The 13400-nt window shown below is 44.1% G+C and overlaps 1 protein-coding gene across 1 annotated transcript in view; it reads right to left on the bottom strand.

Annotated features, from left to right (window-relative positions):
- LOC126455754 (lens fiber major intrinsic protein-like) overlaps positions 1-13182 on the bottom strand; it is a 106858-nt gene extending 93676 nt beyond the window's left edge. The window contains exon 1 of the mRNA XM_050091520.1: positions 13114-13182. Within this exon, the coding sequence (XP_049947477.1) occupies positions 13114-13182 (69 nt within the window). The remainder of the gene's footprint in view (positions 1-13113) is intronic.
- Between the last annotated feature and the right edge of the window lie 218 nt (positions 13183-13400).

The following is a 13400-nucleotide window of genomic DNA, read 5'->3' as shown; positions in this document are numbered from 1 at the left end:
CGTATATGTGGGATATTCTACGCATGTACAAATACTAACTTCCTGAAATTTCGATATTTGTATAAATAACTGTACGCTCCTTTCAGCATATGATCACTGTTCGGGCTGTACGTTGCTGTTCTTAATAATCATGCTTTCAGCACTAAGTGTTGATCCATCTTTCGGAGTAGGACATGAGTGTGGTTACAACGTGACGATATTGACGCGGACGAAATCAATGAAGATGCAAAGACATGAAATTGTATCAGGGCAAACAGGTCATATCTGCTCAACCTGCAGGGTATCGGCTAATATGAAGAGACAACTGAAAATTTGTACGCGACTGGGAATCGAAGCTCATTTACCGCGACTCGACGGCTTAACCTTACGTCCATACGACCACACATCTAGCCAGACACAAATTTTCATTGTCACTTATGTTTTCATGTATGTTTCCCATCACCACGACGATAGATTCATTCTCGCAGCATTACCGGAAAAAAATTAAAGAAATGTGGCGGAGGACCATGCTTTGTTCTAGTACGAGAAACGCATACGAGGTGAATTAAATACATTGAAATGAAGCGAATGGAGCCAGTGAGTGGGAAAGTGCAAGCCATTTGAGAATCAACTGACAGCTGTTTTCCGATCTACACCCCGACCGTGTACCACTCTGCAATGACTTTCGCTGTTTCTACGACAGTCTGAGACGTAGGCAACTGCGTATCTCAGTTTCTTCTGATACGTTATACAACGTGGCTTTATTTGTATTACGCGCTCTAAATGTTGTTATACGAATTCTTTGTCATTGCAAAAGAATGTAATTGCGTAATCACTGGTGCCTAAACAAAAGTGATGGAGTTCCATGCTAAGGAACTAGTTCGGTCTTTAATCATACCGCTGACTAAAACGTTCGAACAAATCTCGGATTTTACCTTTTTAAGATATGACATTTCTGATTTTCAAGATAGAGACACAGAGAAAAAAGTCGAGAGATATCACCACTTGCGAGGGGTGGAGGTAGTCATAAGACTTCGTTTGTCCCTCGTAATTAATTTTTTCTTGATAGATACTCATTTGCAGTCCTGGAACAAAGTGAAATAACTGTACTGTTAGAGTACTGTGGAGCAGGAACTTGTGTTCCAGCACTTGGAAAATTTATTTCAAACAACCAAAAAATTAATAAAGTAACCTTTGTTTTATCAAAATGATACTTAAGATTTTATGGCTACCCCTAGTAGTCTCACAACGACTACAAACTTGAAGTATAAGCCATAAAATAAATTTAAGGAAATGTCGAAATTCGGAAAGTATGAATGACAATCGCGAGATATTTATTAATAACATTCCGGGATAATGACTTCTGTTCTGTTGTCAGTTTGAACTGGAAAGAACCGTATTTTTATTTTTACTGCAGCTTCAGGAACTTCAGTACTGAGCGTATAAGACAACTCTCATTCTAGTTCACATTTCGTGTTTGATTCTGTTATTAAGTTATTTCCACAAGTAGTATGCTTTATAGGTATTCCAAAATATTTCAACAATGTTACAGTTTCTCAGTTTGATATAGAACTGAAGTTATTTCCTAATTCTCGCCTTTTAGATGACCATCTATGTTTCGTCAACATCACTATCATCATCAATCATAGATTTTGTTTTAGGCATGTCCTGCCCAACATATACTCGGTCGTCGCACTGTATGTTAACCCTGATGTAAGTAGATCACTAATTATAATTTTTGTCGTCCCATTATCAGCCAAATCTTGTTGTATCCGTACCTTTTCGTTGGTACGTCATTACAGGTATTTGAATAAGTCATTTTCTTTTTCATTTCATATGCCAGTTTCGGTAAGGCTATTGTTTTGTATAATTTCATAATCGAAGACCTTGGCTGTAAACAATGGGAAGGGACAAGTTGTTTGCTTTGAGTAATTACACGGTAAAGTTTCAACAAAATCTACATTTAAGAAATGGTTCAAATGGCTCTGAGCACTATGGGACTTAACATCTGAGGTCATCAGTCCCCTAGAACTTAGAAATACTTCAACCTAACTAACCTAGGGACATTACACACATCCATGTCTGAGGCAGGATTCGAACCTGCGACCGTAGCGGTCGCCCTGTTCCAGACTGAAGCTCCTAGAACCGCTCGGTCACAGAGGCCGGTGTCTACATTTAAGACATTTCAAGTATATCTATTGTTATTGAAAGAAACCATTGTTTTCAGATATTTCTAGTGTAGCGACAAGTTTTTGAAAACATAAATTCTCTCCAAAATTTTATTCTTAGAAAAGCCGCAACAGGTACTTACTTACAAGCTGGGCTACCATTGAATTACCACTGTTTACTTGCTGCGCAAGGTAACGAAACATTACTGTGAAAACTCTCAAAAGTATGAATTTAACAGGTCCGAATGGTTTCTGGTTATGGTACTAAGATTTGCGTTATAACGTTTAGAAATGAAGAAGTATAACAACGTCAAACAGCAATCTATAATATTAAGGATGTCGCTTAACATTTCTGCCATCACACCTGTCACGTAAATTCACAAAAACGATGGTAAGGGACAAGTTAAAATTGTTCATTTGCTTATAGAACTATTCACATCTACCCAGTTTGCGCTCCAGAACATGTTCAGGGTCTTTGTCTGAGTCGTAGTTATCCTCATCATTCTCGTATTTATCCTCATCATTCTCGTATTTGTCCAATTCATCCCTGAATAGCATATTCCTGGCGCGAAAACAGAGCACATTACTACTACTAGGAGCCACAATTTTGGTCCTTAACAGCTGTCTAAGGGCAGACATTATGACAAAGTTGCCATTAGTGAGAATCTGAAATTAGAGATAGAGCTGCCAGTTCTTGTTTCATCGTGGAACTGTTGCCTAATACGAACAAAGCACATCACTTATCATGTTTTACATGTAATAACTCTGTTGTTTCTCATAGACCATCCCTTAACACTGTTTTCAGCCGAGGTCTTCATTTGCATCAGTTGTTGCCTTGTGTTGTTTGGTGTTCAGTCTCTCAGCATAGCAGTGCGTTCCCACTGAGGCCAATATAGTGCGAGCATACAAGAACTGAGCCCCAGTTCGTGATCTCAGCTACAGAGGTCTACATTTTTGTATAGGAACAATGAATTGTTGAAGTTTCAGGTCAACTTGTGCTGACGTAAATGTCGAACATTGAACCTTAAGAGAACAGTTAGTTACTGCATCAAGTGATGCTTTCATAACGAGTGACAGCGTAAATTACCAAGCAATCCTATGGTCCATGAGGTGCGACAATAAAGTAATGAGACTGATTTTCTTTGCAAGATGTGGCAACCGTGCAGGCTTGTGTAGGCTCAATATCTTTGGCCTTGGTCTATAAGCTGCTTCTAGTCTAAGAGCCACATCGATGCAACTGCTCAGTCGTGAGATGTGCTGTAATAAGTCAACAAGTGTTTGTGTCTCTCGTCACGGAAATGGAACCGCATAATATTGCGCAACGGTATGCCATTTCTTTTTGCGTTAAACTGGGTGAAAACGCGACGACAACTTACGGTAAGCTTCAGAAGGCTTTTGGAGATAAGGTTATGTCAAGAGCTCAAGTTTTTCGTTGGCATAAAATGTTTAGTGAAGGCAGAACGAATGTTGAAGATGAAGACCGCAGTGGACAACCATCAACCTCACGGACTGATATCAACTTGGCCAGGCTGCGTGAACTCGTACGATCTGATCGAAGATTGTCCGTGAAAATGATTGCAGAAGAACTGAACATCAATCGAGAAACAGTTCGTCTAATATTAACTGAAGATCTTGGTATGAGAAAGATTTGTGCAAAAATGGTCCACAAAAATCCCACACCACAACAGCGAGAAACACGGAAAAATGTGGCAGCCGATCTGTTAGAGCAAACGGAAATCAATGCAGAACTGATGAACCGTGCTAGCACTGGTGATGAAAGTTGGTTTTTTCAGTACGATCCAAAGACAAAACGCCAAAGTTCGCAATGGTGCTCAAAAGAAGCTCGCATGTCAAAGTCAAAACTGAAATGCATGCTTGTGTGATTCTTTGATTCCAAGGAAATTGTTCATAAAGAGTGGGTGCCTCCTGTACAAACAGTTAACCAATTTTACTGCAAAGAAATTTTAGAAAGACTTCGTGAAAGAGTTCTTCGTGTCCGTACCAACATTGCTGATAATTGAATTCTGCATCACGATAATGCTCCATCTCATACTGCTCTGTCAGTACAGCAATTTTTAACCTAAAAAAAAATTTCAGTACTATCGCAGCCACCTTATTCACCAGATATCGCTCCGTGCGACGTTTTTCTATTTCCAAGAGTCAAAACGGCGGTCAAGGGGCACCATTTTACAACAACACAAGATGTCCAAAAAGCTGTGACGAGGGTCTTGGAGGATATTACAGAAGACGAGTTCCAGAAATGTTACCATCAATGGCAGAAGCGCTGGAAAAAGTGTGTGCAATCAGAAGGGAACTAGGCTACTTTGAAGGAGACAACACTAAACTTGACTAAAACGGTAAGCAACATCAGTCTCATTGATTTATTGTCGCACCTCGTAGAACTGTGTCAGAGAGAAGTAAATCTTTTATTCATTTATGTAATAGAGTGAAAAAATATTTCATGTGTTCTGGTTTCATGAGCCTCACTCAGAGCGATAAAGGAACCCACAGTTCAAATGGCTCTGAGCACTATGGGACTTAACATCTATGGTCATCAGTCCCCTAGAACTTAGAACTACTTAAACCTAACTAACCTAAGGACATCACACAACACCCAGCCATCACGAGGCAGAGAAAATCCCTGACCCCGCCGGGAATCGAACCCGGGAACCCGGGCGTGGGAAGCGAGAACGCTACCGCACGACCACGAGCTGCGGGGCAACCCACAGTTCGTCTGGTCACAACATATCAGGCCTCTTCAACTATGAATAATTACTGCCTCATCCACCCATTTGAAAATACTTACTGTAGAAGAGCCTTGATCTTCCACTACAATTTTTACGCCTACTCTTCCTCCAATTAGCAAACTGACTATTCCTTGAACCCTTGGGATGTGTCCTATCAATTGAACCCTTCTTTTAGTCCAATTGTGCCAAATATTTTTGCTGCCAAGTTCGAGTCAGTGCCTCCTCATCAGTTTCGCATCTACCCATCCAATCTTCAACTGTAACACCGCATTACAAAAACTTTTATTCTCTTATTGTCAGAACTGTTTATGGTCCACGTTTTACTTTCACAATCCTACACTCCAGACAAATTCCTTCATATAAGATAGCCTAAACTAAAATTCGTATTCCGCATTAGCAAATTTTTCTTCCTCAGAAACTCTTTACATACTACTGCCAACCTCCACTTTATAATTAGTTATTTACATGTCCCATAGATAATTTGAACGATTCCTTTTTCCTTTATCGAAATGGTATGGGTACACCTCAACAACTACAATTTTTTTTTACTGGCTACCAGTTCGTAAGTTCAAATTCGTCGATGGAATAGGAATTGTCCAGGGGAAATGATTTTGAATTAGAGTGAAAACTTGCTTCGCTACCTGTCAGACTTTTTATGTTATTAAGTAAATGATCAAAATATCCTCGATACTTCGGTTGTGGTCAGTTATTTTATGCTCAAACAGCATAAGAAATCTAGTTTCAGTGTCTGATTTATTAACCTAGTCCCCTCAGCATCTGTTGATTTAAGTCAAATGGTTCTAATGGCTCTGAGCACTATGGGACTTAACATCTGTGGTCATCAGTCCCCTAGAACTTAGAACTACTTAAACCTAACTAAACTAAGGACATCACACACATCCATGCCCGAGGCAGGATTCGAACCTGCGACCGTAGAGGTCACGCGGTTCCAGACTGAAGCGCCTAGAACCGCACGGCCACACCGGCCGGCTTGATTTAAGTCGATTATAATCTAGTTACTTTTGTTGATTTCATCCTACGATGTATATTCGAGATATTATACATTCCTTATTGATTCTGTTGAACAGATGTTCCAAATCCTTTGCGTCTTTGACAGAACTAGAATGTCATCGGCGAACTTCAATTTTTATTTCTTCTCTTTGTATGTTAAACTTCTGCCAAATTTCTCCTTGGCTTCCTTACTGCTTGCTCATTGTACAGATCGAATAACAAAGGGAATACTCTACAATGCCGTCTTATTCCCTTCTTAACTAGTGCTTCCGTCTCATGGCCGTCTATACTTTTAACAGCAGTCTGATTTGTATACAAGTTGTAGATAACTTTTCGCTCCCTTATTTTATCCCTGCTACGTTCAGAATTTCAAAGAGCATATTCCACTCAATATTGTCAAAAACTTTTTCGAAATCTGTATAGGACAATGAAATGAAAGCAAAACATTTGGAGAAAAGTAAGTCGTTTATTTTTTTCAAAATTAGCCACCGTAACTGTTAATACATTTATCCAACTGTGAGACAAAATGGTCAGCGCCCTCCTGGAAAAACGGAGCTGTGATTGCACCCAGGCGTGCAACTTTTCGTCCGAAGCAAATCTCTTTCTTCAGGGTCCGAAAAATATGGAAATTGCATAGGAAGAAGCTGAGACTGTATGGAAGGTGTGTATGCGCTCCCCAGTGAAACTTCGGCTGTGTACGCGAGACAGCGTTGGCAACATCTGGGCCGCTATAAATGGAAGTTCGTCTTTATTCAGCCTATCTTGAAAGATAAGTCGCAGCTTCTTACATTATTCCGGAACAGAACCCAAAGTCATCTTCTCCGAGATAGGCTTCTGTCAGTTTTACCATTCTTCTGTAAATACACTCCTGGAAATTGAAATAAGAACACCGTGAATTCATTGTCCCAGGAAGGGGAAACTTTATTGACACATTCCTGGGGTCATATACATCACATGATCACACTGACAGAACCACAGGCACATAGACACAGGCAACAGAGCATGCACAATGTCGGCACTGGTACAGTGTATATCCACCTTTCGCAGCAATGCAGGCTGCTATTCTCCCATGGAGACGATCGTAGAGATGCTGGATGTAGTCCTGTGGAACGGCTTGCCATGCCATTTCCACCTGGCGCCTCAGTTGGACCAGCGTTCGTGCTGGACGTGCAGACCGCGTGAGACGACGCTTCATCCAGTCCCAAACATGCTCAATGGGGGACAGATCCGGAGATCTTGCTGGCCAGGGTAGTTGACTTACACCTTCTAGAGCACGTTGGGTGGCACGGGATACATGCGGACGTGCATTGTCCTGTTGGAACAGCAAGTTCCCTTGCCGGTCTAGGAATGGTAGAACGATGGGTTCGATGACGGTTTGGATGTACCGTGCACTATTCAGTGTCCCCTCGACGATCACCAGTGGTGTACGGCCAGTGTAGGCGATCGCTCCCCACACCATGATGCCGGGTGTTGGCCCTGTGTGCCTCGGTCGTATGCAGTCCTGATTGTGGCGCTCACCTGCACGGCGCCAAACACGCATACGACCATCATTGGCACCAAGGCAGAAGCGACTCTCATCGCTGAAGACGACACGTCTCCATTCGTCCCTCCATTCACGCCTGTCGCGACACCACTGGAGGCGGGCTGCACGATGTTGGGGCGTGAGCGGAATACGGCCTAACGGTGTGCGGGACCGTAGCCCAGCTTCATGGAGACGGTTGCGAATGGTCCTCGCCGATACCCCAGGAGCAACAGTGTCCCTAATTTGCTGGGAAGTGGCGGTGCGGTCCCCTACGGCACTGCGTAGGATCCTACGGTCTCGGCGTGCATCCGTGCGTCGCTGCGGTCCGGTCCCAGGTCGACGGGCACGTGCACCTTCCGCCGACCACTGGCGACAACATCGATGTACTGTGGAGACCTCACGCCCCACGTGTTGAGCAATTCGGCGGTACGTCCACCCGGCCTCCCGCATGCCCACTATACGCCCTCGCTCAAAGTCCGTCAACTGCACATACGGTTCACGTCCACGCTGTCGCGGCATGCTACCAGTGTTAAAGACTGCGATGGAGCTCCGTATGCCACGGCAAACTGGCTGACACTGACGGCGGCGGTGCACAAATCCTGCTCAGCTAGCGCCATTCGACGGCCAACACCGCGGTTCCTGGTGTGTCCGCTGTGCCGTGCGTGTGATCATTGCTTGTACAGCCCTCTCGCAGTGTCCGGAGCAAGTATGGTGGGTCTGACACACCGGTGTCAATGTGTTCTTTTTTCCATTTCCAGGAGTGTAATTTGAGGCATTATTTTGCAACCGCAGCTTATTAAACTGATTATTTGGTAATATTCACACCAGTCACCACCTGCCTTCTTTGGAAAAGGAATTATGACATTCTTCTTGAAGTCTGAGGGTATGTCGTGACTCGTGCATCTTGCTTACCAAGTTTTGTCATGGCTGGCTCAAGGACCTGGATTATTCTGAGGGTGTGTCACCTACCTACTCAAGAGGTCTTTTTTCGACTTCGGTTTTTCAGTGCTCTACCAGATTCTTCTTGTAATACTTTATTTCCTGTTTATCTACTTCCTCTTCTCTTTGCGTAATATTCTCTTCAGGTTCATTTCCCTTTTACAGCCCTTCTACACACTCATTCCACCTTCTTGTCCACTCTTGTTTGCATAATATTTGTCTGCCGTCTGCACACTTAATACACGAGCAAGTGCTTCTCTTTTCTCCAAAGATCTGTTTAATTTTTCGTGTAAGCAGATTCGCTCTTTGCCTTAGTTATGCGTGGTGTTTCATTTGCTACTTTTTATGTCTACTCTTTTCGTCGACTAAATTCAGTGTCATGCGTGTTGCTCAAGGATTTCTGCTGGACCTTGTCTTTTTCCCTATTGAATACTCTTCTGCCTTCATCTTTTCATCTCTCAAAGCTACCTGTACGTCTTCTATTGCAGTCAAGTCCTCTCTTTGGGTCAGTCGTTGCCTAATGCTGTTATTTACACTTTCAACAATTTCCGATTATTTAAATTTTGCCAGATCCCATTCCCTTTTTACCTGACTTTCTGCAATCCTTCAGTTTTAATGTGCAGTTCATAAAGAATAACTTATGGTGAGAGTCCACATCTGCCTCTGGAAATGTTTTTCTGCTTAAAATCTCATTCCGAAATATCTGTCTTACAACAGTGTAATCTATATGAAACTTCCGGTGTCTCTCGGTGTATTCCACGAATACAGCTTTCTTTCATGGTTCTTAAATTGAATGTTGCGAATGATTACATCGTGCCATGTGCCAAATTCTATCAGGCGGCATTCCATGTCACTTGTCTCCCGACAGTGCACGTTCTTATACTGTTTTTTCGTCTCGTTCTTTTTCTAATACCGAATTCCAGTCCCAAAATACAATTACATTTTTGTCTGCCTTAAGTGTATGTCTAATTTCTTTTGTCTGATCATAATTTATATCTGTTTCTTCATCTGCGGGGATAGGTGTCATATAAGCTTGTACTCTTTGAGTGGCTGCTGGCTTTGTACCTATCTTGGCTGCGAAAATGCGTTGACTATGCTGTCTGCAGCAACTTACCCTTATTACTGTTTTCTGATTCTTTATTAGACCTCCTGCATAGGAAATAAGAATTAGAAATTTGATGGGTAAAGAAACTTACGAAAGTAAAGTACCTTATGAAAAGGCGAACGTTTGTTGACAGTAAAAAAAAAAAAAAAAATCCGATAATATCAAAGGAACTATTCGCAAAGTGTTTTATCTCGATTACGGTACTATGTACCGAATCATGGACTGTCTAGACGAAATGGAAATAATACACTGACGGAAAAAAATCGCAACAGCGAGAACCTGTTGTGCGACATAAACGAAAGTTGGTAGGCGTGTTCCTACATCTGAAAGATGCTGTATATTCAAATTTTGCACTAGTAGCGCCACTATGAGGATGCAAATCAGGTTTGCTTTAAGTACAGACTGTAGCAGCTGTGAGCAGTAATTACCTTTGAGATTTGACGTTAATATTAATCGAGAATGCCTTTAAGGCGACAAAGATGCCATTATTAATATCTCACTGAGATTGAACGAGATTGTGCAATGGTGCAACGAGAAGCTGGATGTTCCTTCCGAGATATTGCAGAAAGACTTGGCAGGAATGTAGCCACTGTACATGATTCTTGGCAGCGGTGGTCACGAGAACGTATGGTCGCCAGAAGATCGCTCTGTAGACGGCCACGAGGCACTACCGAGAGGGAAGACCATCGTGTTGGGCGTATGGCTCTGGCGCATCGTACTGCATCTGCAGCAGTACTAGGAGCAGCAGTTGGCACCACAGTGACACAACGAACTTATATCGGCTACTTCAGGGACAGATCCAAGCCAGAAGCCCTTAGTGTGACAACAAACCACCGCCACTTGCGACCGAAATGGTGTCAAGCGAGCGGTCATTAGAGGGCATGGTGGAGGTCTATTGTGTTTTCTGTTCCGGCATAAAATCAAGCGCCGGCACGCCGGTGGAGATCGTTAGAGCAGAGAGTGCTGTGAAGAAGACATCAGCCAATGGCACCCAGACCGACCCCTGTCCAGGACGGCAAGCCGACGGCAGCGACACAGAGGACGTGAGCGCCGCTCCGCCTGGCCGCGGCCCAGTTGAAGACAAGCAGTTCTATCACTTCCACAGCGGCATCAACAACAGGCACTTGTATACCAGCGAATTAGTAACTGTATCTCCAGAAAGAGAAGCGAATTCATGTGGACATGTGATCAAAAGTATCCGGACACCTGGCTGAAAATGACTTATAAGATCGTGGCGCCCTCCATCTGTAATGCTGGAATTCAATATGGTGTTGGCCCACCACTAGCCTTGATGACTGTCGAAGACATACGTTCAATCAGGCGCTGGAAGGTTTCTTGGGGAATGGCAGCCCATTCTTCACGGTGTGTTGCACTGAGGCGAGGCATCGATGTCGGTCGGTGAGGCCTGGCACGAAGTCGGCGTCCCAAAACGTCCGAAAGGTGTTCTATAGGATTCACGTCAGGATTCTGTGCAAGCCAGTTCATTACAGGGATGTTATTGTCGTGTAACCACTCCGGCACAGAACGTGCAATATGAACAGGTGCTCGATTGTGCTGAAAGATGCAGTCGCCATCCCCGAATTGATCTTCAATTGTGAGAGTGCTTAAAACATCAATGTAGGCCTGTGCTGTGATAGTGCTACGCAAAACAACAAGGGGTGCAAGCCCCCTTCCCGAGAAACACGACTACACCATAACACCACCGCCTCCGAATTTCACTGCTGGCACTACACACGCTGGCAGATGACGTTGACCGGGCGTTCGCCAAACCCACGCCCTACCATCGGATCGCCACATTGTGTACCGTGACTCGTCACTCCACACAACGTTTTTCCACTGCTCAATCGTCCTATGTTGACTCTCCTTACACCAAGCGAAGCGTCGTTTGGCATTTAGCGGCGTGATGAGTGGCTTATGAACAGCCGCTCGACCATGAAATCCAGGATTTCTCACCTCCCGCCTAACCGTCAGAATAGTTACAGTTGACCCTGATGCAGTTTGGAATTGCTGTGTGATGGTCTGGATAGACGTCTGCATATTATATATTACGACCGTCTGCAACTGTCGACGGTCTCTGTCAGACGAGGTCGATCTGTACGTGTCCCTTCCGGTTTCCACCTCACTATCACATCGGAAACAGTGGACCTAGGGATGTTTAGGAGTGTGGAAATCTCGCGTACAGAAGTATGACACAAGTGACATTCAATCACCTGACGACGTTCGAAGTCCGTTCGTTCCGCGGAGCGCCTCACTCTGCTCTCTCACGATGTCTAATGACTACTGAAGTCCCTGATATGGAGTATCTGGCAGTAGGTGGCAGCAAATTGCCCCTAATATGAAAAACGTATGTTTTGGGAGTGTCCTGATACTTTTGATCAAATAGTGTATGTATCTTCGCTTGCTCGTCGTCAATTGGCTCGCGAAGAACAGCGAGCATTCATATCCTGTATCGTTACTTGTGAAGCGAAATGGCGTCTTCCTGCTTACATAAAGAAAAAAAAGGGATGTTTGCGCCGAAACAAAGCGGCAACTCCCCGCACAAAGAACTGCTCGCATTCACAAAATTTAATGTTACGCATGTGGTGGAACAGCAACGGTGTGGTATAACATCAATAGCTTCCCCGAGGTGTAAGTGTCACTGTTGACTTTTATTGTCAACAAGTGAGACGTCTTGCAGACGCTGTTCAAGAACAACGGCCAAGGAGACTGCGTGAAGTATTGCCACTTCACGATAACGCACGGCCGCGTTCTGATAGACTAACAAAAAACACTACACAGGAGTTGGGTTGGGAAGTCATTCCGCATTCACCTCGTTCACCTGATCTTGCGCCCTCAGATATTCACGTTTCCGCTCTCTATCCAGCAGCCTATAAGGGATTTGTTTACCGGATGAAAATGCGCTCCTTACAGCGCTCGACGAGTTCTTCGCCTCAAAACCACGTGATTTCTACAGTGGCGGGATCGAAAGACTTTTGTAAATAGTGAGGGATAATATATTACTGACGACTAAATTCTGTTATATGTATCATTTGTGCCGGCCGGAGTCGCCGAGCAATTCTAGGCGCTACAGTCTGGAACCGCGTGACCGCTACGGTCGCAGGTTCGAATCCTGTCTCGGGCATGGATGTGTATGATGTCATTTAGTTAATTAGGTTTAATTAGTTCTAAGTTCTAGGGGACTGATGACCTCAGAAGTTAAGTCCCATAGTGCTCAGAGCCATTTGATTTCTGTATCATTTGCTCGCTTAATGTCAGACAGTTAGCACTTTAACTGATTTGCAATATAATTAGAGCTCGGAAGTTGTTTTATACATGGGAGTTCGATGCTTTAATAAGTAGGAGCTAAATATTTCGTGCAAATTTTGCGGAGGTGGAAGACTGAGAAGCTAGTCTTTGGTAATGAATTTATATCCCAGCATGCATAATTCCACACAGAAAGCTGATCCCCCCCCAAACTTACAGACGCATAATTTGTTTATGTTACCTACATTAATTCGTGTACGTGTTTACGGCACTTGGTACTGCTGTATCACATTCTTCTTTAAAGCGATGTCATTTGTATGTTGTTGAGTAGTCAAAAACACTTTCTTGGCTTACAGAAACAGACGAATGTGGTACGGAAATGACAGTGGTGTTACTCACGTAGGGAGCGTCCCTTTCTGCTGGTAGTTCAGTGTTGCTACGGCCGCTGGCGCTGGAGAGGTCCCTCATGGCGGCGGGTCCTGGGTTTGTGTCTGTGGCGGAGCGGCTGAACGGGAGGCGGGCGACTGCAGCTGGCGGCGCCACGCCGGCGAGTCAGCAGCCGATAGCCGAGACGGCGGGCATAAGCTCAGCCGCTGCAGCATCCGCGTCACTCCTACGTCAGTGTGGAAGCAATCGCGGCTCTGCATAAGCCGCTCGCGACGTACGGATGCGATAACGTAGCCACC

The sequence above is a fragment of the Schistocerca serialis genome, chromosome 2 (genome assembly GCF_023864345.2).
Source record: "Schistocerca serialis cubense isolate TAMUIC-IGC-003099 chromosome 2, iqSchSeri2.2, whole genome shotgun sequence".
NCBI classification, from domain to species: Eukaryota; Metazoa; Arthropoda; class Insecta; order Orthoptera; family Acrididae; genus Schistocerca; species Schistocerca serialis.
Note: the sequence above shows the minus strand (reverse complement) of the source record. Positions and strands in the feature narration are given on the sequence as shown.